The sequence below is a fragment of the Mesocricetus auratus genome, unplaced genomic scaffold (genome assembly GCF_017639785.1).
Source record: "Mesocricetus auratus isolate SY011 unplaced genomic scaffold, BCM_Maur_2.0 Super-Scaffold_100019, whole genome shotgun sequence".
In the NCBI taxonomy this organism is placed as follows: domain Eukaryota; kingdom Metazoa; phylum Chordata; class Mammalia; order Rodentia; family Cricetidae; genus Mesocricetus; species Mesocricetus auratus.
Genome location: NW_024429200.1, coordinates 10,801,534 through 10,825,997, shown reverse-complemented (window position 1 = coordinate 10,825,997; position 24,464 = coordinate 10,801,534). Strand labels below are relative to the sequence as shown.

The window sequence follows — 24,464 nt, the reverse complement described above, 5'->3', positions numbered from 1 at the left end:
AATGGGACAGCAAAGGCCAGGCAGGACAGGGGCATCCACAGCAGTGATTCTCAACCAGGGGTGGGGGGGTTGGGGGGTTCCACCCGAGGGGGGGGAGGGCATGGCCCCCAGGTGGCCTATCAGAACATCAGAGGCAGAGCAGCCTGGGTAACACCACCCAGGAGAGGTTCTGATAGGCTGCTGGGGGGCCATGCGCCCCTGGGTGAGAATCACTGGTGGAAGGGGGAGGGGATGGCTACAGAGAAGGATGGGTGACAGGTGGAGCCTGTGAGTCCTCCAGATGGGGGCACCAGAGTCAGGACTGTCAGACTTGGGGGAAAAGGTCATGTCAGTGAGGGGTGTCGGGGAGCAACTGGATGCTGTGCAGAAGGAAGGGTGAGCAGATGAGAGCCGTGTGAGGGTTTCCTGTCAGGGGCAGGGAGGGCAGCACCAACACTGTGGTTCCTGCTGAGGACTGAGGTGGAGGAGGGAGGCTGGCAGAGACGGATGAGGCACAGATGCCATGGTGTGTGTGTGTGAGTGTGTGAGTGTGTGTGTGTGTGAGTGTGAGTGTGTGTGCGAGTGTGTGTGTGTTTGTGTGAGTGTGTGTGTGTGTGTCTGTCTGGTTAGTTCATGAGGAGAGGGGTAGGGGAACTCAGGGAAGATGAATGCTAATGGAGAAGGAGGAAAAGGAGTCATGGACTGTAGTGCCCATGAGGAGAGCTGTCAGCCCACCAGCAGGTCAGAATGGGGTGGGCACTTCTATGTGGGTCTGGGTGTCCTGTGAGGGAACAAGAATGAGGGCAGAAGACAAAGGCATGCATGGACAGGAACACAGCAGAGAATTAAAGGCCCATTTCTCCTGTGCATGTTTTCAGAAGAATGTGAAAGGCAATGTGATGTCACCTTATGCCATGGATGAGGATGTTGGGAGGATCCCATTGTTCAGGCCACGAGGAGGCAAACTCTGAGTGCCTAGGTATAGGAGTAGAGTGGTACAGTATGACTCCAACTTAGTGAATGCATTGATACACTGGGTACCAACAGTTCGGGAAGGGAGGCTCATGAAAATGTCTACTAGATCAGCTAGAGGATGCATAGACAGTAGCTCAGAGCATAGTACTTCATGAAGCACTAGGGAGAAAAGCAGAAGAAATGGTTAGTAGGCCAGAAGTATGAGGTTCAAGGTTTTCAACCCAGGGGAGACCTGTGATGGTTACAATACTCGTTTGGCAAGAATGAGAGAAAGCACAGAATGAAGGAGCCCAGCATGAAGGAAAGAGAAGGCGTGCTGAGAGGATTAATAAGGGCATTACATTTCGGGGGAGATGGCAAAGACCTTGGAGATGGGAGTGACCAGGGAACACGCAGAAACTTGGTCCCATGTGGCACAGCACGTAAGGAAGGCCAGGGAAGATGAAGGACACGGTGAAGAGAAATGTGCAGCACTGGAGCAGACGAGGCCACAGCAGAATGAGGGAGGAGAGGTCACGGCCCTGACAGCATAAATGAGGAAAGGCGGAGGGAAAGCATCTAGGTGTATCATTCATTCTCATGCAAACACAATGTTAGCGGTGAATCTCAGCAGCAGATGGGTTCAGCGCTGCTGGCTAGGGACAAAGAGGCTGACAACAGTGAGGGAAAGATTCCTGAGTCCCTGGGTCGGCTGGGAGGTGGCAGAAGTAAGGCCGGGTGCTGATGGAGAAGTGGAGGGTCTCTGGAAACAGCAGTAGAGAGAGGCACAGGGGAACACCAAGCAAGATTTAAATGCATGCTAGGGCACTAAGAGAGGTTACAGTTGGCTGCCACGGGAAGGTGCGCAGTAGGAGTCAAGGTGGGTCAGAGGGGCTGACAGGAAAAAAGGAGGGGTCAATCTAGGAGAAAATGGAAAGATCGTGCGCAGAGGTTTTGGCTAAAGCAAGTGGGCCACTGTACAAAAGGGGAAGTCTGAATGTAAAGCTCTCCAAATGGGGGCATTGGCAAATCTCAGGGGACAAGCTGTCAGGATGGGAGTATCCATGTCAAGTCTCAGGAGAAGAGAAACAAACTCCCAAGTGTTTACAGAATGGGGCCCTTAGGAAAAGGTAAAGCAAAGGGGTCAAAGTGGCTTGGCTTAACTAGAGGAAACCAAGTAGCATGCACTTTATGACAGTTCCTGAACAGATGGCACTGGAAGGCAACCTCAGGGACATGGGAACGGACTCAAGTAGAAAGAATTGAGCATGTGGGTAGATAGTGGATGCATGTAAACGGTGGAGGCGCAGCTGGGCACCAAGGCGGAGCAGCCACTTCGCAGTGACCCCTGACCCTGTGCTCCCACTGTTCAAGACTGGCTGAAAGAGAGAGGTGTGCTGTGCAGGGAACAGGGGGTTAGTGGAACATTGATGCCGGGGATCTGCGATCCTCATGAGGTTTGTAGGTTTAGCTTGAGAAGGCAAAGGAAGTAGGTACCATTATTTTTATAGGATACAGCAAGGCTCTAGGGGTTTGAGGCTTAGGAGTTCAGGGGCTGGGTTTTTGCTGTTATTTATTTTCTCGTCAAAGGACAAGAGTTAAAGAAGAGAAACAGGATGAAGACTGGTGTTTGCATAAGCAGTAGGACTTCAGAAAGAGTGAATGTTAGTCTTATAATGTAGTGGGCCCAAAGGGGAAGAAGGAAAGACAAGTGACTTGGACTCCAGGACTGATGGTGGTGCAGCCCTACTTTTTGGGAAAGGACCCGGTGCAGTAGAAACAACAGAGGAAGGGGAGCTTGACAGGAAGCAGTGTGCAAACTTTTGAGGAGCCCAGTGACTCTAATGGAAAGACAACTCCCCATCCATATTCAAATCATTGCTATGATGAAGCAAAGGCAGAAAACGTGTACCTTGAGGCCAGAATTAGTGGGCTATCCAGATGAGTGACAGCTGTTGACTACACAGGAGAAGGTAGCAGGGAGAGGATGGAAACAGGCTGAGAGTGGGCGTAGGGAGAGCAGAGCAGGGAGGGGATGAAGTGGCAGACACGAGGTAGCTGAGAGAAGTACACGCCTCAGAAATGGGAGGATGGGTTCTGTGATGCAAAAGAGGGACAGGCGAGAAGAAAGATGGTAAACAAAGCAGACAATAACGTAGTCACAGTATGGAAGTCACTTATGGAAGACAAAGGGCACAAAAGGCACCCAGAAGATGGAAAGCAAGAGTAGGGTGGAGGGGAGACAGGCCAGGCAACACTCGGCTAGGAAGTAAGAAGGGAGGTGCCAAAGAGGGGATGAAGACACTTAGGACTCAGCCTTCAAGACTGGGCATGCGGAAGGGGAAAATGTGCTCTTAATGCCTTGAGTTTGCTTGGCTACTGCAACTTTCAGCCGGGTTCTTTGTTACAGACTGGTTAGGGATGGGTGGCTGTCAGGGTGAGGTTTATTTGGAGACTAGCTAGATTGGATGGGAAAGGAGGACTGAGAATAGTGGGCTGAACAAGGGGAGGGTTAGTTTGAGAAGGTACGAGCCAGGATTCAGGTACTGCGCTTAGCCCGTAGGAGACTCCACCTTGAGTACAGAGGTTCATACGTTGACGCTGGTGACTAAGCTGAGTGCAGGAAGATGGAGAGCAGCTGCAGCATGGAGGGGAGGCCAGCAATGGTCAGGTGCTGGTGTTTAGCGACAGGACAGAGTGACAACAGTGATGCTGTGGCCAGGCTCTCTGTGATGCTGTAAGAAGAGGAAAGAATCAGGAGAGGGAAGGGGGGGAATAAGCAAACAAGGGCCAGGTTAAAGTAAACACTATTCAGCAGGCCTCACAGTCATATTTGGGGGTAGTTATGAGGTGAGGAAGAATGTGTCTGTTTAAAGAGCTCTCTTACACAAACTAGGCTCCAAGCACCTTGTGTGTGAAAGCGGAAACACAGAGAGAAAGGAGGTGATTCTAACTATTGAGTATGACATGGGGAAAGCACTGGGATTCTTGAGCCAGGACACCAAATGGTCACCACCAGAAAGCTAGGGACACAGAATGGGACAGCAAAGGCCAGGCAGGACAGGGGCATCCACAGCAGTGATTCTCAACCAGGGGTGGGGGGGTGGGGGGTTCCACCCGAGGGGGGGGGAGGGCATGGCCCCCAGGTGGCCTATCAGAACATCAGAGGCAGAGCAGCGATCTGCTCACAAAGAGTAACACCACCCAGGAGAGGTTCTGATAGGCTGCTGGGGGGGCCATGCGCCCCTGGGTGAGAATCACTGGTGGAAGGGGGAGGGGATGGCTACAGAGAAGGAAGGGTGACAGGTGGAGCCTGTGAGTCCTCCAGATGGGGGCACCAGAGTCAGGACTGTCAGACTTGGGGGAAAAGGTCGTGTCAGTGAGGGGTGTCAGGGAGCAACTGGATGCTGTGCAGAAGGAAGGGTGAGCAGATGAGAGCCGTGTGAGGGTTTCCTGTCAGGGGCAGGGAGGGCAGCACCAACACTGTGGTTCCTGCTGAGGACTGAGGTGGAGGAGGGAGGCTGGCAGAGACGGATGAGGCACAGATGCCATGGTGTGTGTGAGTGTGTGTGTGAGTGTGAGTGTGTGTGCGAGTGTGTGTGTGAGTGTGAGTGAGTGTGTGAGAGTGTGTGTGAGTGTGTGTGTATGTGTGTGAGTGAGTGTGTGTGTCTGGCTGTCCACGGGGAGACAAGAACACAGGAGAATGGAGTCAGCAGTGCAGGGGAGTTCATGGAGGGAGATGATTTCTGAGGCACGAGGGGGAATTAGGAACTAAAGTGCCAACGAAGAGAGCTGTGAGCCCACAGAAAGCCAGAGTGAGGGTGGATGCTTCTGTGGAAGGTGGAGTAGGCATGTATGGGGCAGGAGTGAGGGAAGAAGACAAGAAGCATCAGGGCTAGGAATTAGGAATTAGGAATTAGGTAGTAGAATCCAAGACAGTTTCCCTAAGAGAACTTTCAGAAGAATCTGAAAGAATAGTTGTGTAAGGTTGGGTATGGTGGCTCATACCTATAACATCAGATCACAGGATGCTAAAGATATAGGATATTGTGTTCGAGGCTACCCTGCCATATATAATGAGTCCCTGTTTCATAAAAGACAAAAGAAAAACATAAAAGGAAAGATTGTAAGGAGGGGAGCAATGGTTGTTGGGAGTCAGAAACAACACACATTTTGTAGACCAGGGTGGGTAGTCTGACTAATTCTCATTTGTGAGGACCATGAAAAGAGTTCCCACCTAACAGGATGACTACTGTCTGACAAATCAGAATAGCTAAAGGAATGGCAGATGGGGAAGGTTACAAACTATGTACAATTCTTGGAAAGGGGATAAATAATTAGCCTATAGTCAGGAATGAGAAGAGAGGAAGTGAGAAGTCTTAATTAAAGAGGCCAGAAGGATGAAAAGAGCAGGAGCCCTGAGGGCTGCTGAGATTGCAAGGACAGAGATCGCAATACAGAGAATCCAGGGCTCTACCATCCATATGGGCAAAGAGAATGTGAAATCACTTAAGAGAAAAGACAGTAACATGGATAGAGAATCCAAGAAGACAGTGGTGGTAAAGGAAGTCTAGAGAATGAAGTTGTAGAGGCAGCCATGACCCAGAAAAATTGAGGACTATTGAGTCAACAAAGGGTTTCTTGAGTAAGAAAAGATACAGGGAACATCTTTTGCAGAGAACATTGTCACCAAAATAGCACAGCTAGGATGGTCTGGATGAACTAATGTAGCAGAAGGGATGCAGTAGAGCTGGCTGGGAACAGAGAGAGGTTAGCAATAATTGCCACAGGTAAGGAAAAGCTTGGCACGCAGTAGACACGGAGGGAAGAGCTCCTGGGTTCATGAACAGACAGAGCTGGCAGAGGAAATGCCGTTAGATCTAGGGGAACCAGAAGATCTCTAGAAAGCACAGCGAGGAAACGAGGAGATGACTGTGCAAGGGTTCCATTAACATCCAAGGTGGAGACACACTGGAGGTGGAATGGCATGGGAAAGTGGCAAGTGAGAGTCTAGTTGGCTCAGGGGAACTGATGGGAAATGGAGGAGGAAGCAATTCAGAAATGAACTTCCTGCATTTGTGGTAGTTTAAGCAAAGGTCAAGGGGCAACAATGAAAAACAGAAATTAGACTGTAGAGTTCCCTAGCTGGGAACATTTGCAGATCTCAGGGGATACGTTTGTTGGATAGATGGTATTAATGTCAGGTTTTATCAGGTCAGAAAAGATGAGCAAAAGCCCGGGTGTGTAGAACAGAACGGGATGGCGTTTGTGGCAAAGGGACAAGAGTGGTTTGAGTTTAATTAGAGGAAACCAGGTGAGGTGCACCTCATAGACTCCTGCATAGACTACTGTTAAGCCGCCTCAGGAACGTGGGACTGGACTCATGTAGAGTCCAGTAAAAGAGTGGATATAGGATGTGTGCAAACAGTGGAGGCGCAGCTGGGCACCAAGGCGGAGCAGCCACTTCGCAGTGACCCCTGACCCTGTGCTCCTACTGTTCAAGACTGGCTGAAAGAGAGAGGTGTGCTGTACAACAGAGACTGTGCAGGGACAGGAGATGCAGGAAAGTGGGCAGAGGCCCTTGGATCTCTGCAGGGCTTGTAGATTTAATGCAGAAGGTAAATAGGGAAGCTTGTTAGCAGTGCAAAGTAGGGGTTCAATTGAAAGGCTTCCTTTTCTGAATGGAGGGCAGACCAGAATGGAAACTGTTGCTTGTGCAAAAAGGAGCCTTTAAAACAGTATCATTCCTACTGCAAAAGTAGGTACAGGCTGGATATGGAAGGAGATGGGTGATTCGGATACTCTTTATCTGCGCAGAAGCAAGTGCAACAGACAGGCTATACTCGGTTTGGGGGGTCCTTTTGTGGAGACGTGTGAGTGAGACGGGAACAGCAGTGAGTGCAGGGTTGGCGATACTGTTCTGTGCTTCTTTTTGATGGATGGAAAGGATAGAAGAGGAATGCAGCTGGTGTGGGGTGATGGAAAAGAGAAAGGCAGTTTTACGTTAGATATGAAGTAGGGCCAACTGACTATCCAGACCAGTGATAGTGCATGACTGCAGAAGAGAAGGTGACACATAGGGGGGGTATGAGCATGCGAGCCCAGCACAGACCAGAGCATATCCTATGGAACAAAAGAGGCGACACTAGGCAGATTAACAACAAAATAAGAGTCACAGCAAGAAGGTTTACCTCAGCCAGGGAGGAAAGAGAAGAAATGTAGAAAAAAAAAAACTATTGCTACAGCAGGATGATGCAGTACATGGAGGCAGACAGGCCACACGACATACCCAGGGAGCATGGACACCATGGAGCGAGTTAGACGGGGAAAGCTGGAAGCAATCAAGGAATGAATATGGGTGGCAGGTCCCAGGGTCAGAATGATGGCACTTTAGAGTGCCCGGCACAGCTTGTAAGCCTCAGCATGGAGAAGGAACAACAGAAAGGAGTAGTCAACAATAGGTAAAGTGAAATAGCTGAATTATTGTCTTAGAGTGTTCTTGTAGGAGCAAAATTTAGGCCAGGCTCTTTACTACGGATCCGGCGGGGAAGGGTGGGTGGGTGGGAAGGGGTAAGGGATGGGGGTTACTTGGGTTGGTGGGGAGGGCAGGGTTGGGAGTAGTGGGGTAGGGTGGGGTGGGGTGGGGAGGGACTGGGGGTGGGAGGACTGGGATGGGATTTGGGTGGGGACATGAGCCAAGTGCCAGGTACTGAGAAAATAATTCTACTATTTTGAGCTGGAAAGCAAGTCCATTAGTGTTGAAATGAACAGATAGACACGTGCTGGGAAAGATGGGATCTACCCAAAGAAGGAAGAGTAACTTCAGGTGGGAAGGAAAAAAAAGATGAGGGTCAGGGGATGCATTGTAGGAAGCAAGAATAGACAAAAATGCAAGATGGCTCTTTAGGGCTCACTGCTTATAACTGAAAAAGAATAGGGGAAATTAAAAAGGATAATAAATAAGAAGCAAACAGAAGAATGTGATTGGGGTAACATCAAAATGCCAGACCATATTTGGTTAGGGATCACTAAGGTGAGGAGGAATGTCTGAAAAAGAAAATGGCTCACTCACACAGAGTGGGGTTGGGCACTGTATCAACGTGAAGGAATTAACAGAAGGGAAGGAAGTAATTCTAAGTGGAGAGTATCCTGTCCATTTGAAATGGGAAAGCACTGGGATTCTTGAGTCAGGACACCAAATGGTCACCATCAGAAAGCTAGGGACACAGAATGGGACAGCAAAGGCCAGGCAGGACAGGGGCATCCACAGCAGTGATTCTCAACCAGGGGTGGGGGGGTTGGGGGTTCCACCTGAGGGGGGGGAGGGCATGGCCCCCAGGTGGCCTATCAGAACATCAGAGGCAGAGCAGCGATCTGCTCACAAAGAGTAACACCACCCAGGAGAGGTTCTGATAGGCTGCTGGGGGGCCATGCGCCCCTGGGTGAGAATCACTGGTGGAAGGGGGAGGGGATGGCTACAGAGAAGGAAGGGTGACAGATGGAGCCTGTGAGTCCTCCAGATGGGGGCACCAGAGTCAGGACTGTCAGACTTGGGGGAAAAGGTCGTGTCAGTGAGGGGTGTCGGGGAGCAACTGGATGCTGTGCAGAAGGAAGGGTGAGCAGATGAGAGCCGTGTGAGGGTTTCCTGTCAGGGGTAGGGAGGGCAGCACCAACACTGTGGTTCCTGCTGAGGACTGAGGTGGAGGAGGGAGGCTGGCACAGATGCCATGGTGTGTGTGTGTATTTGTGTGTGTGATTGTGTGTGAGTATGTGTGTGAGTGTGTGAGTGTGTGAGAGAGTGTGTGTTTGTGTGAGTATGTTGTGTGTGAGTGTGAGAGCATGTGTGTCAGTGTGTGTGTGTCAGTGTGTGAGTGTGTGTGTGTGGGCTGCCTGTTCAGGGGGAGGCAGAGACAGAAAAACGGAACCAGTAGTTAATGGGACCTGAAGCAAAGAGATGAGCTCTGAGAGGAAAGAGCAGTTGCAGTAGTCATCGTCATCAGGGACCGGAGCGACCATGAAGAGAGCTAGCTGTCAGTCAAGGAAAGTGTGGGCACTTCCGTGTTAGGGCTGTGCAGGGCAGGAGTTAAGAGCGTGCAGGAGTGAGGGCAGAAGACAACAGTGTATGTGGACAGGAGCACAGCAGGAAAGCAAAGACAGCTGAAATACATTCTTAGAAGGATGCTAGGAAGGGCACGAGAGGATTCCTGACAGGTTTCCATGAAATAAGCGCTCGCAGTCCTGGGCCACAAGGGTGTTGAGACCTAGTACGTGGGGAAAGGGATGTGCATCTGGGCAGCTTGAAGCACAGATGTCAGAACGATGTGGAGCAGGGCAGAGGAAGAGGAAAGTACACTCTTGGGATCCCTGCAGAGTTAGAGGACCATTCCGAAGTGGTAACTCATACAGGATATGAGAACTGTAATGGGCAATACACAGGCATCATGGATGAAATGATTCCCTGGGACGTGGAAGTGCAAGGGTGGGGAGGGAGTTTAGGAATCGCATGGGGACTATGATGTAACAGTGGTGATGTCATGCATTAGGCAAGAAGAAGAAGAGCTGGGAAAAGCTTAGTTGGTAGAGTACTTGTCTAGCACGCAAGAAGCCCTGGGCTTGATCTCCAACAGCAGATAAAACAGTGGTTAGCAGTCACCAGGGAGGGGAAGGCAGGAGGATCAGGAGTTCAAGGTCTTCCTCAGGTACACAGTGAGTTCAAAGCCTAGAGTCCACGAGACCATGGCTCAGAAAAAAAGAAGGAAGAGCACATAATGAAGCCCTAGCAACTGAGAGGAGAGGCTGTCGTGAGCATACTGAATGCAATCAGCAGGAAAGTACATGAGGAAGTAGAGACATCTCCTTCTGAGTGTGACGTGAGGAAGAGCATGGTGAAGTAAGAAGGATGAAAGAGGTCAGGGGAGTGAAGCTGGACGAGCGACACCTCAGAAATAGTCTAGGCCAGGGTTCTCAACAAAGGGCAACCAAGGGGGAACATGGGGGTGCAATCAGGAAGCCCAGGCTTTTTTAAGGGGCGAATTCAGAGAGCTGATGAATTTAGTAGTAGATAGAGATAGCCTGACACTGCTGAGAGCAGTAAGCTGAGGCCAGTAAAAGCAGGCGAGGAAAGGAGAAGACTTCTCATGTAACAGACCGATGGCAGACGGCAGAGGAAATGTGCCTGGAAACTGCAATGAAGTAGAGGGTCTCTAAAAGAGAGGAGAAATAGAAGATGAGGGACATGCAAGGACTAAATAGAATCCAGTCACTAGATTTGGTTGCTGTGGAAAGGTGGTATGTGGGACTAACCATATCAGACCTGATAGGAAGACAGAGTAATGGGAGATACTGTAACTGGGAGACAAGCTCTTGAAAATGAGAGATCAGAGGGGGGGGGGCAGCTTGTAAAGGGGGAAGGAGAATGCAGTTTCCAAATAGAAGGCATTCAGATCAAAGTAGACAAGTCATGTAGCCAGGATGAGTGGTATCAAGGCCAGACATCAGAGGCAGAACAGAGCAGAGGCAAATGCCCAAAGTGATCTAAATGAAATAGGAAAATCAGACAGCACTGCATTTTAAAATTAGACCTGCATAGACAGCACTGGCAGGCAACCTCGGGGATTTAGGAAAGGTCTACTCTAGACTGAGACAATTATGTCGGCAGCAAAATACTTGCAAATGGCAGAGGTACAGCTGGGAACCAATGCGGAACAGGCATTTCGCAGTGACCACTGAACCTGTGCTTCAGCCATTTAAAAGTATCTAAAAGGAAAGAGCTGGTATCGCTGGCCTGTAATTGGCACTGGCAAACAGTGCCTAGCCAGTGAAAATGGCAAAAGGATGTGGACAGGTCACTAAACCCGGCAAGGCATTATTATTAAATTACAAGAAAGCAATGCAAGAGCAAACTTGTTCTGCCAGAGAGCAACATCCTGGGAGAAAGTAAGTGTGTCTAGGCTCAGCTTCCTTTTTGGGGCAGCTTGATCTAAAGGAAAACAAGCATAAAGAGGAGGGTGGAGAGTGGGCCTTGTGTAAGACAGGATCTTGAGTGTTGAACACAAGTGTGGTGATAAAGGCAGGCCAAACAAGGAAGGCAGAACTAGGAGGCACACATGTGAATGGGTGGAGCCTATGGTGACAGACACAGGCATTTCTTTAACGGAACCCTGCTGGTGGCAGAGAAGTGATAAAGAGGAGAAAGTGGGAAGTGCTGGGCGCACTTTCAAGTCTGTGGCAACTATTTCAGTAGAACAGGAAGAGGAAAAAAGAAGAAATCAGGACGACAGTGGATATGATAGGTTGAAATGATTGAGGGAAGAATCAGTGGATGGTAAGAAGAGTGCAAATGTTGGTTCTGGAAGAGCAGGTAGCATATGGGGAAGAGGCAAGAGTCTGACCAGTGATGTATAATCTAACAAAGTGGCAGGAACTAGGTGGTTGAGAGTACAGAAGAGACTTTTTTTTTTCTCTTGGTGAGGAAAAGAAGAAATAGATCAGAAGCAGAAAGTACAATGCTACATGAAAGCTACACAAAGAGTCAACTACAGGAGACAGGACAGAGACACCCAGAGAGACCAGAGCAGGAAGTAGGGAGCAGGGAGCAGGGAAGAGGGGATGCAAACTAGACAACCGCCCGCGGGAACAAGAAAGTGGGAGCCCCAGAGGCAGAAGGAGGCCGGTAAGAGCACTTGCAAGCCATACTTTGGGAAGAAAAACCAAACGAAACCAAACAGGGATGGGAAGCAAGCATCAGGGAGAAATGTGAACAGAGCTATGTGTGAAGGAGTAAACCAGGAAGGGAAGGGGGTGGTTGCAACTGGAGAGTGCCCGATGCATATGAGACAGGGACGCCCCGAACTGCTAGAATGAGGATACTAACGGTCACCACCAGAAAGCTAGGGACGCAGCAAAGGCCAGGCAGGACAGGGGCATCCACAGCAGTGATTCTCAACCAGGGGTGTGGGGGTGGGGGGTTCCACCCGAGGGGGGAGGGCATGGCCCCCAGGTGGCCTATCAGAACATCAGAGGCAGAGCAGCGATCTGCTCACAAAGAGTAACACCACCCAGGAGAGGTTCTGATAGGCTGCTGGGGGGCCATGCACCCCTGGGTGAGAATCACTGGTGGAAGGGGGGAACGGAGAGGGAAGAAAAGGAAGATGATGGGCCAGAGAGTCCTGGAAGACAGCTGCCAGCTCAGCAGCATGTCAGAGTGAAGGTGGGCACCCTTGTTTAAGGATGAGTAGGCAGAAATGAGGGCAGAGGACAAAAAGCTTGTAGGGACAGCAACATTAAGAGGCAGATCCTCTCTGGGGGCTTTTCAGGAATAGTGTCAAACAAAGAGCACAAAAAGAAGCAACAGTCATAGGGAGTCATGGGTATGGAGTTCTAGAAAGAACTTACATGGACTGCTGGGTATAGCATGCAGGCTCGGTAGAAGCCCTTTCATGCAAAGATGAAGGTGCATGCTAGAAGCGTGGGTGTGGAGGACAGGAGAAGCAGAGTGTACACGCCATGTCTACAGACTGAACCAGTGTGTCACAGAACAGCCGACAGGGCTTCCAGTGTGCCGGCGATGACTATGCTTCACCGGAGCAAAGAGTACAGCAGGAGAAGGGGTCAGCTGGACCCAGAATTTGGGAGAGGAGGTTAGGAGTTTGCAACATGCGAAAGAGCTAGAAAGGAGAGCATGCAGGGAAGGCAACGAACCAAGAAAAGTACACTGAGGCTCAAGAACAATGCCAATTAGCCTGGCCATGCTGGTGAACGCCTTTAATCCTAGCACCTGTCCGGAGGCAGAGACAGGCAGCTCTCTGAGTTTGATGCCAGCTTGGCCTACAGAATGAGTTCTAAGATAGCCAGCACTACACAGAGAAAGCAGGTCTCAAAACAAAAAATGAAAAACAAAAAAAAAAAGAAAGAAAGAAAGAAAAAAGAAAAAGGAGGGGTCAATTGAGAACAAGAAAACTAGGAACTCTTGTTTTTAAAAGGTTGCAAAGAGAGAATCAATGTGATGAATTCCGCAGAGAAAGAGCATCGTCTGTGCGGTGCAGTCAAGGGACAAAGGAGGTGGCAAGAGTTGGAAGAGCAAGGTTGTAGGGGTTGTGAGCATCTAGGAAAGATTGGTGACTAAGTGTCAAAGGGCAAGGCAAGACGATGAAAGGTTGTGACGAGAAATGATTCTATTTACTTTGGTAGAAGTAGGATGGTTAAGGATGAAATAAGGCAACAGCTGCTCTCAATAACACCAGTTGATCCACAACAAGGATCTTGAGGACCAAAGGCATAACCTTTTCAGGGGCTACCATGCTTCTTAATTGCAGAAGAAGAAACAAAAGGGGTAATAACATACACCCCAAAGACCAAGACTAACAGAAGACTTGAGTGATGCCGGGTACGAAGGGTCTGATGGGCAGGACAGAGAGTTAGAGAGACTAGCTTTAACATGCAGACTAGGATCAGGGCATGTTCTGTGTGAAAGAAGAAACAGGGAAGGGAAGGAGGTGTCTCAAAACAAGGGAGAGAGACTAGGAAGTGCCACAATGCTTGAGCGAGGACACCAAATGGTCACCACCAGAAAGCTAGGGACACAGAATGGGACAGCAAAGGCCAGGCAGGACAGGGGCATCCACAGCAGTGATTCTCAACCAGGGGTGGGGGGTGGGGGGGTTCCACCCGAGGGGGGGGGAGGGCATGGCCCCCAGGTGGCCTATCAGAACATCAGAGGCAGAGCAGCGATCTGCTCACAAAGAGTAACACCACCCAGGAGAGGTTCTGATAGGCTGCTGGGGGGCCATGCACCCCTGGGTGAGAATCACTGGTGGAAGGGGGGAGGGGATGGCTACAGAGAAGGAAGGGTGACAGGTGGAGCCTGTGAGTCCTCCAGATGGGGGCACCAGAGTCAGGACTGTCAGACTTGGGGGAAAAGTCTGAGGTGGAGGAGGGAGGCTGACAGACGGATGAGGCACAGATGCGATGGCTGAGTGCAGACTTGAGACAGTCAGTCTGCTGCAAAGAGGACCAAATGTGGTGAAGCTGTGGGTGTGCAGAGTCAGAGGTCCACAGAACACACGAGAGCAGCACAGAGGGCATTGGAAGGAGCTTCAGGTGTTGAGAGTACGACTCTACTTCTCTGGACAGTGGGAGGTAGAGCAGGAGAAAGGACTCGCTGGACCCAGGACAGTTGTGAGGAGCTGAGGAATTTGTTCTAAGAGGGAGACTGTGAGAAGAAGGCCTGTCAAACCAGCACAAGCAGGAGAAGGAGCCAGCAGCTGAGAGAGCAGAGGGTGCAGAGAGGCTCATGGGAAGGCATCACATCACGGATGATACAGTAAGAGTGAAGAAAGAGGAAGAAGATGGAGAGTGGTTAGGGTAGAGCAGACTCAAACAGTTGAAGGCTGTGGTGATCATGATACTCATGAAATGTTGGGAAGAAATGTTAGAAGAGGCCACAGGGAGTTCATCAGTTGGATATAAAGGTCTCATACAAGTAACTGACTTGCCTTAATGTTGTAGAACTAGGAAGCTAGGCTGACAGGAGTGGCTTTAAATAGCATGAACTCGGGAGAACTTGTTTTGGACATGGAGGCTGACAGTAATGTCAGGAATGGGTGAAGGTTGGGAAGGGAGCAGAGAAGGGGAAGACTGATGAGTTCATGCATTGACTGGAATGCAGCAGGTGAAGTTAGTGTTGGTCACACAGAAAGGAACAATCTGCAGGGGATGGTGTAGAAAGTTTATAGCACCTGCTGGGAAGAAAAAGAGTTATCTTTGACTTGCTGTTGGAAGGTGGCAGGTGGTGTAGAGCTGGCTTAGGGCAGCTGGTGTGAAGAAAAAGAAGGGGAGGCATTTCAGTAGAGAATTTCATGAGTTTGGGGTGAACTCAGTCAAGGTTGAGGGGCCACTATGGAAGACAATAAAGTAGACTGTAGAGTTCCCTAACTGAGATCCTTGGCAGATCTCAGGGGATACGTTTGTTGGATAGATGGTATTAATGTCAGGTTTTATCAGGTCAGAAAAGATGAGCAAAAGCCCGGGTGTGTAGAACAGAACGGGATGGCGTTTGTGGCAAAGGGACAAGAGTGGCTTGAGTTTAATTAGAGGAAACCAGGTGAGGTGCACCTCATAGACTCCTGCATAGACTACTGTTAAGCCGCCTCAGGAACGTGGGACTGGACTCATGTAGAGTCCAGTAAGAGAGTGGATATAGGATGTGTGCAAACAGTGGAGGCGCAGCTGGGCACCAAGGCGGAGCAGCCACTTCGCAGTGACCCCTGAACCTGTGCTCCTACTGTTCAAGACTGGCTGAAAGAGAGAGGTGTGCTGTACAACAGAGACTGTGCAAGGGGTCTTGGTGAAGCCCAGGGTAGGAAGGATGTTCCACCTATCCAGGTAGGAAGGACCTTCTAGCCATTCAAGGTAGGAAGGACCTTCTAACTGCCCAGGGTAGGAAGGACTTTCCAACTACCGGGTAGGAAGGACCTTCTAACCGCTCAAGGTAGGAAGGACCTTCTAACTGCCCAGGGTAGGAAGGATGTTCCACCTATCCAGGTAGGAAGGACCTTCTAGCCATTCAAGGTAGGAAGGACCTTCTAACTGCCTAGGGTAGGAAGGACTTTCCAACTACCGGGTAGGAAGGACCTTCTAACCGCCCAAGGTAGGAAGGACCTTCTAACTGCCCAGGGTAGGAAGGACACGTTCCAACTACCGGGTAGGAAGGACCTTCTAACCGCTCAAGGTAGGAAGGACCTTCTAACTGCCCAGGGTAGGAAGGACGTTCCGAAGGACGTTCCAACTACCGGGTAGGAAGGACCTTCTAACCGCTCAAGGTAGGAAGGACCTTCTAACTGCCCAGGGTAGGAAGGACGTTCCAACTACCGGGTAGGAAGGACCTTCTAACCGCTCAAGGTAGGAAGGACCTTCTAACTGCCCAGGGTAGGAAGGATGTTCCAACTACCGGGTAGGAAGGACCTTCTAACCACTCAAGGTAGGAAGGACCTTCTAACTGCCCAGGGTAGGAAGGACGTTCCAACTACCGGGTAGGAAGGACCTTCTAACCGCTCAAGGTAGGAAGGACCTTCTAACTGCCCAAGGTAGGAGGGACCTTCCAACACCATGGGAATCTCATAGGTTTAGAGTGAAGTTAGGTCACTAGTCCATGAGAAGTGGAATGAGCCTGGCCAAGAAGGCCAGGGTCTGGTGACAGGATGGGCTTAGGCTACCGTATGTTTGAAAGAGGATAAAAGGTAAGGTAATAAGGAGAAGGATATAGTGTGGTACTTACATAAAGAGAATGTCTTCAAATATAAATACAAGTATAATGCATATTGTATTTCCTAGTGGCAGTAAGGAAAGAAGGAACATGCAGTGCATTTCAAGGAGTATGTCTGCAATGAGCAGGAGGTTTGCAATGGAGGTGAGAAAGTGAGAAGGAGTAGGATGTGGTAGGACTGACTTTACTCTTCTGACTGGCTGCTTCAAAGAAGGGGAAAGAAGAGAATGGTTGACATGGGCGAGTTGAAGGAATGGCAGTCCAAGATAAGCACCAGGTAGAATCAATGGAAACCCAGACCTGTGATTTGAACAGCTTCAGTTGTGGTGGTAGGTCAGCAATGGAAAAGATCCGAGGATGAAAGCAGATACAGGAAGGAACCAGGTCCTAGAGACACAAATCATGAGTAAGATCAAGTGTTAAGCTGTAGAGAACAGTATGAACCACAGAGAAAAAGCAGGGAGTCTTCCACTAACCAGAGGGCAAAAGAAGAAACAGGCTTCAAGCAGAAAGGCGGTAGCAAGGGAAGTAGGCACACCAAGATGGTGCGGCACATGCTGGAGCCAGCAGCAGGAGACACCCAGAGAGACCCGAGCAGGAAGTAGGGAGCAGGGAAGAGGGGATGCAAGCTAGACGACCGCCCGCAGGAACAAGAAAGTGGGAGCCCCAGAGGCCGATGGAGGCCCATAAGAGCACTCTGGTCAACTTGCAAGCCAAACTTTGGAAAGAAAAACCAAACCAAACCAAACAGGGATGGGAAGCAACCATCAGGGAGAAATGTGATCTTAACCCCAAATACTGTTAGAGTGGTGCAAATTTGGAGTCAGGCTCTTTACTCTCAATCTGGCAGGGTAGGGAGGATGGTGAAGATGGCTGCCGAGGATTTGGGCCAGGGTTAGTACAGCTCGCTGAACTGGATGGAAGGGCAGGTTTGGGAGTAATGGGGATTAGGGTGGAGATACAAGCCTAGTTTTAGGCATTGAGAAGACATCTTACTGAATCGATCTGGTGGACAATTCTAAGCCCTATGTTTACAGTGATGACTACAAGCTTGGGAGAGTACTGAAACCTTCTAAGAGAAAAAATAAGTTAGCTGAAGAAAGGACAGAAGTAAAGGGTGAAGAGCCAGTTTGTAAGAAAGGAGAAGACAAGTTGCTTGTGAAGAAGTAAGCATGTGAAAAGGTGGTTCCGAGAGTGTCTGAGGGAGGGAGTGCTAAGATGCTTGAGTGAAACTTTCAAGTAGTCACCCCTGGAAAGCTCCAGGCATGGAATTGAAGAGTCAAGGTCTGAGAGAATAGGTGGCATCCACAGCAGTGATTCTCAACCAGGGGTGGGGGGGGTGGGGGGTTCCACCCGAGGGGGGGGGAGGGCATGGCCCCCAGGTGGCCTATCAGAACATCAGAGGCAGAGCAGCGATCTGCTCACAAAGAGTAACACCACCCAGGAGAGGTTCTGATAGGCTGCTGGGGGGCCATGCACCCCTGGGTGAGAATCACTGGTGGAAGGGGGAGGGGATGGCTACAGAGAAGGAAGGGTGACAGATGGAGCCTGTGAGTCCTCCAGATGGGGGCACCAGAGTCAGGACTGTCAGACTTGGGGGAAAAGTCTGAGGTGGAGGAGGGAGGCTGACAGACGGATGAGGCACAGATGCGATGGCTGAGTGCAGACTTGAGACAGTCAGTCTGCTGCAAAGAGGACCAAATGTGGTGAAGCTGTGGGTGTGCAGAGTCAGAGGTCCACAGAACACACGAGAGCAGCACAGAGGGCATTGGAAGGAGCTTCAGGTGTTGAGAGTACGACTCTACTTCTCTGGACAGTGGGAGGTAGAGCAGGAGAAAGGACTCGCTGGACCCAGGACAGTTGTGAGGAGCTGAGGAATTTGTACTAAGAGGGAGACTGTGAGAAGAAGGCCTGTCAAACCAGCACAAGCAGGAGAAGGAGCCAGCAGCTGAGAGAGCAGAGGGTGCAGAGAGGCTCATGGGAAGGCACCATACTAAGAAGGTACACTCAGGGTTTAGAAGGAAATGAGGAGGTGAGGTGTTCACTTCAGCCATGCCAATTGGGGGACGGGGAAGGACAGTACCTAGAAAAGAACTGGTAGCACTGTCATTGAAAACCATGGCAAGATGGCTCAGGTCAGACTGTGATTCCAAGCAAGAAAGTGGGTATTTTCCACAATGGCAGACCTAAGAACGTAGGCTGGTTACAGGTGAATTCAGATGGCACCTGGACTCAGGAGAGCTTGCCCAGGCTCAGAGCCTGGCAATGCTGGGAACACAAGTGTAAATCAGGAAGTGATCAGACAGGACTGCAACAACTGGAAGGTTCCACGAAAAGTGTTGAGGAGGAATCAGTATGTCTCTGGATAAGTTCCCATGAGAAACACATATGGTATGTTTTTTCCAGGAATAACCCTGCATCCAAGTTAGAAAGCGGCACTGAAGTAGGTGGTGGTCATAGGATGGTAACAAACATTTTCAATCAAATTTGTCACACAGCTGATGAGAAATGAAGCAGCCGGAGAGGACAGAACCAAGTGAGATAGTGGCTCACCCTTGATAATGGAGCCAGGGCAGGAAGGCAAAAGGCAGAAGTCAGGGTTTCCAAGGTGGGAGGTGGTGTAAGATCTCCTGGTAAGCCATGAAGGGTACACTCACAGACTCTGGAGGCCTACACAGAATTGCCTTTTTAAGAGAGGCAAGTCAGGTGGCATAGCCTTCATTTATTATGGAAACAACTTCACTGATTTTAAAAAACAGAGGAAGAAAAAACTAAAAAACAAACTTTTGTTTTTTTAAACAAAAAACAAAAGAGCATTAAACAAAAATCATAGGAAAGTAGTGTCACCATCACGTGGTTAAAGTGTAAAATTAGAAAATGTGAGTTTGGTTTAGGGGCAGGAAGATCACAAGTTCAAGGCCAGCCTGGGATACAGAGGGGAGACCCTGTCTTAGAAAGGAGGAAAAAAAAAAAAAAAAAGAAAGAAAAGAAAAGAAAAAAAAAGCAAAAAGACCCAAAAAAAAAAAAAAAAAAAGGTGTAGGGGGACAATAGCAATTGGGAGAAGAGTTGGATGTGGGTTGAATTACATTTAACATGGCCCACAACAAAATTCATGCAGCCCAAATGGAAAAGGAGAGCTGTGACTAACGGGACTAGGCTATGTGACTAGTGTTCATTTTCCATCATCTGGGAATTACTTAGGACATTCTGAATGGTCAGATGGGTGATATTGCTCATTGAAGATCTATACTAAATAAAGAATAAAGAAAACAGGAATTGTTTACATTAAGATTTATCAACATAGCACTTGGCTCCCTAAAAGCTTTATCAGATATCACCTGATGAGTGGGTTGAGTAAGGAGAACAAATAGTCACACAGAGATGAGTCTGTTAATGGTTGGATCAACAATCTTCAAAAACCAGTATTTGATAGCCAAAGGGGTCTATAGATTGAGCAAAGGAAGGTATAATTAATGGAACAATATTCTGGAGAATACTGGAGGACATGATTTTTTGAATTGCAGAAGAACTGATTTTAGAGAAGATTAAAGGAAAAAATTTAAGCAATTCCTAAATTAAACAAAATATTGTCTATTATCTACTATGTCTGGTGTCAGATCAGACTTACACAAATAAAATAATTTGTCCAATTCACAGAGTCAGTATGTGGTAAGGCCAGAATTAAAATTATTATGCCTATTTATTAAGCCCATATTCCTCTCTAATATGCTATATTATTTTCAAGTTGAAGGAAATCATAACCAAGAATTTCTATTTTTTCCCCTGTGACCATAAGGAAAAATATTTTTCTGAGATAGGATACATATTAGAAGTACTAGATTTTTAAATGGCTGGGAAAAAATATAATGTTAAAACAAAGAAGGATGGGAGGGTGGGTAAAGGCTCCATTACCACATATGTCCTGGTATTTCACTTCGTTCACTGCAAAGTAGAGTTGATTGGCTATGGATTAAAAATTCATGAATTCTAATAAAACTAAAGAATAGAAAGGAGTAATCATGCATATGGTGGGTCAAACACAAAAGTGTTGAAACAAGATTAAGAGTTTATAACCATATTCTGCCACTGATCAGGAAACCCTCTGAATTTTAACATAAAGAAAAGTGTCTAATTGCCAAATTTTTATTAAAAACAAAAACAAAAAACCCAAATAGTCCTTAGCCAGCAGACCAAGAATTGAATCTTCTGGGCTAATAAAGTGTAAGATCTGTTGTAAAAAGAGGTCACCTAGTCAGTAAAGAGGGTCAAGTGATGTGTCTTGGTGGACGTGTTGAATGTTACTGTTGTTTTCCTATAATATATGTAACTACTGTGATTTCAGTGTTGTTGTCTGTGTATTTTGGTGTTGTAACACTGTATTTACTCTTTTAATCCCATTCCCTGGAATATGGGTCCCTGAGTTATCCCATATCAGAGTGCACCTGAAGAGCTTGAGGAGCCAGTATTCTCAACTGGGAGGGGCTAGAGTTCTCAATGGGTTCAGATTTCACTTCCCTTTGTAAGTAAGGGGAAAAGTAATAGCTTCCCTTAAAAGTAAAACAACCTATAAGTTGAGTGAGAAATGCAGTGATTGCAGGGGAATTTTGAAGCAAGGAAAGTTGGATGTTGGAAAAAACAGACAAAATGCATATTCTCCTGGGATGATGGCAAAAAAACATAGAGCTATATTAAAGCTGAACCCAGATGCAAGTTTGGAACAACAGCAAATAAAATAAAACTAGCTTTACTTGAGAGAACAGAAAGTTTAATTATTTCTAGCTGACATGCTTCAGGTATATATATACCTAGAGAGTAAACCAGACCAGGAGAGCAAAGTGAAGCTACAAGGGAATGGAGTGTGAGAAATTCCATAAAGGAGTAAAGGAAGTAATGAGATTTAAAGGAGAAATGTCAGAGTCCAGATAGGAAAGTGCCTTGTACAACAACAAACAGTTCCACTCAGGATCAGAGGGAACAACCTGGGATTCAGACTCGGCAATGGTGCCAACGTGAATCTACCTCGTGCCAGAGTCTGAGTAGCTTAGTCTAGCACCCAACACAGATAAGACTGGTCAGGGGCTCCCATGAATGAACACTGAAGGAGAGGGGCCATCAAATAAATTGGACTAAGCCCCAAATGTAACTGAATGATGACTGGGGATAACTATTTACTAATAATTTTATGATTTCTTGTAACTCTGTAACTTCCCTAATGGTTGTTAATTGTGTTAATTTCTGTATTTCCTGTACTTACTAGTAGTAAAAACTGTTTAAATATTAATGTGGTATGTGTGCTTATTTCTGGGAAAGCTGGGTAACTAATGCTGGTGTTCTGCAGCTCATGAGTGTGAGAAAAGTGAGTGGGGTAAAGAATTCAAGTGTGACAGATTCCAACATTTATAAAGGATACACTGTCAAGATCATTCTGAGTCCTCAAATTATAAATACGCTCCCACTAGCAGTTGGCTCTCTTTAGACCCCTTATACTACCTCCACACCAAGACTGAACATGGGTCAAATAAATGATAAAGCCTTTCTCAATATGGACACAAAATAGTCGACTAAACTACTTATTAAGCTGAAACACTGCAAACCACAGTCTCACACTACAAGATGATTAAAATAATTATTAAAATGCCAACCATCTGCTAAATAACCAAGTTTTCCCAGGAACCCTGGAAGGAAACATCATGATTTTTATAAGACTTATCAGATATTAGAACCTTCACTCATGGTTACATTGTTTCAACAGAAACCCTGAATTCACATGTGCATGAGCTGGCTTTTTGGAGTCCATTCCCTATGGTGGGGTGCCTTGCTCAGCCTCAATGGAAGGGGGTGGGTCTTGCTTCAACTGAATGTGGTAGGCTTTGTTGACTTCTGAGTAGATGGGGGGGGGGGGTGGAGTGGGGGAAGGTAGAGGGAGAGTGGGAAGAGGGGAGGGAGGGTGAATTATGGTTGGTATGTAAAATGAAAAAAAACCAAAAAAACCCTGAATTCTTTTTGAGACTATCACTATATACATTCAGTTTCTCTTTTAACATTATCATCAGCAAGTTTTTCTCACAGATTTAATTTTGAAAGTAGTACTTCTACAATAGTAACGGATTTTATAAACATAACCTCCCTACACATCATTAAGTTCTGGAAAGAGCCATATTCTTGAACATTAAATACTTGTCTAGACATTCTAAGAGCTCAAGAGTTTGTTTTTACACCACTAAGTATCTTCTCCCTTCTGAAGTTAGTACCTGCTGTAGGATCCTCATCGGGCAATCGAACAAGTGTGTAGCACATTCCTGGCTGATTGTAAGGGAGGCTGGGGGCTGGGACATAGCCCAGCACTTCATAGGGGTCGGATGGTTCCATCTGCACCGTGACCTTCTCCAGCAGCTGGTCATTCAGAGTGTTGGTACAGTCAAACTGAAAAGTTAGCCATAGACAAGTTGTGAAGACTAAGAAAGATTTCCAGTGCGCTGTTTCTGCTCACTCCTAGTCCACAGTCCAGCTCTGGAATCTACTATATTCAACACTATAAATAACACTCTAAGTCTAAGATTTTTTCTTCTTTTGGTATTAGGGATTGAATCCAGGCCTCACACCTGCCAAGTGTGTGCTCTCAACTCCCCCTTAGACTGCTTCTGTGAAACAAAGACAGGCTTACTTTTAGTTCCTAGTGTTGGGCCACCAGTGTTTCTCTCCCTGATGCGGTCACTATAAAGTGTCAGAAATCTGACAACTATCACATCTAAGTTCTTTGAACAATCCACTTAGTTTACTTTATTTAAATGCTGATTTTTAAAATAATTAAACTACATATTGTTCATTTCTTGAGACATTCAATTTTATATTCTTTTAAATTTTAGTTATCAAAATAGCCCAACATCAGAAGAAACCTCTATACCTCTAGGGGGAAAACAAAACAAAACAAAACTAGAACTACTGCTAAGTTAACCCTCTATGAAAGGAACTAGCATCATAAACTAAAGGGAAGTGCTATTTGGTTCCAAGTATACCAGCTTATATAGAAAGGCCTAAAAAGAACCAATAGTTCTTTATCTCACCTGGAACACAATGTGGTCAGTAAACACGTGCTTGATACAGCGCACGAAGTACTCAGTCTCTGCCTCTGTGAGCTGAACAGGTTCAGAAGACTTGAACAAGGGCCCCAAACTCATAAACTCAGGAATGGCAGCCAACTGTTCTGTAAACACAAAGAGAAAGAAAAGTAGAAGCACAGTATGAAGAAGACAGGAAGGGACTTTATTAAAATGCTTTAGTTACTACAGAGCAGAAAGCCTTGCTAATAACTGAACACTCAACCAGTGGTCTCCAAACTTCTGTGAAATAATCCTTTAAGTTATCAAGTTTATAGACTAGGTTCCTATATGTGTGTGTGTGTGGGGGGGGACTAAATTGTTAATTTCTTTCCCAAAGTATGCACAAGAACAACACTTCTAGGTAGTAAATTAGTCACTGGAAAGTCCATGAATACCAGGTAATTCCAGCCACTATAACCTATGACATGAGAATATTTACTGAACTGAGAATTAATTAAATTAAATAAAAGCACTAAATGTTATTAATTTATAATACCTAGGAATTATAAAGATTATTACTTGTACTCATAAAAACATACCTTGGAAAATATCTTGTCTGGAAGGAGCCAACTTCTCTGGCTTAGGAGTCACAAGTGTGATTTCTACAAAGACAGACGTAAGCAATTAAGTGAGTTTCTTTCCACTTTTAGCTAACCTTGCATACAGAAAGAGATGAAGGCAGTAATTTTGAGCAGATACACAGTGGCAAACAGATTCAAGTAGTGTGACATTTTGTATTAAATAACTTTACAACAAAACTTTTCATCTTGGGACATTTTCTTATTCTTGCTTTTGGGTAAAATGCAAGGGTCTTAAAATTAAGATTCTAAATTTGAACAATTTCATCTTAGTACTAAAAGATCACCAATGGTGCACACCTTAAATCCTAGCACTTGGGAAGCAAAGGCAGGTGGACCTGTGAGTTTGAAACCAGCCTGGGCTATACAGTGAATTTCAGGAAAGGGCTACTATGTAGAGAGACCCTGTCTCAAACAAACAAACAAACAAACAAACAAACAAACAAGCAAAAATTTTAAAAATGAAAGTGAGAAACTATACTACTTTTAAAAGGTTTTTCTAGATTTTATTTTTTCTAGTTGTTTGTTTGTTTTGGTTTTTCGAGACAGGGTTTCTCTGTATTGTTTTGGAGGCTGTCCTGGAACTCGCT

The 24,464-nt window shown here is 47.1% G+C and overlaps 2 protein-coding genes across 4 annotated transcripts in view; one reads left to right on the top strand and one right to left on the bottom strand.

The window, feature by feature from the left end:
* The window catches only part of Copg2 (COPI coat complex subunit gamma 2), a 117,296-nt gene that overhangs the window by 12,125 nt on the left and 80,707 nt on the right, over positions 1 to 24,464 (bottom strand). For both annotated transcript variants that reach the window (XM_005086474.4, XM_040728609.1), the window contains 3 exons: positions 23,836 to 23,898; positions 23,261 to 23,400; positions 22,448 to 22,619 (listed from right to left, as the gene is read on the bottom strand). In XM_005086474.4, coding sequence (XP_005086531.2) covers positions 22,448 to 22,619; positions 23,261 to 23,400; positions 23,836 to 23,898 — 375 coding nt within the window. The remainder of the gene's footprint in view (positions 1 to 22,447; positions 22,620 to 23,260; positions 23,401 to 23,835; positions 23,899 to 24,464) is intronic.
* Positions 1 to 24,464, top strand: part of Mest — a 56,288-nt gene that overhangs the window by 22,408 nt on the left and 9,416 nt on the right. The gene's annotated exons all lie outside the window — the stretch shown is intronic.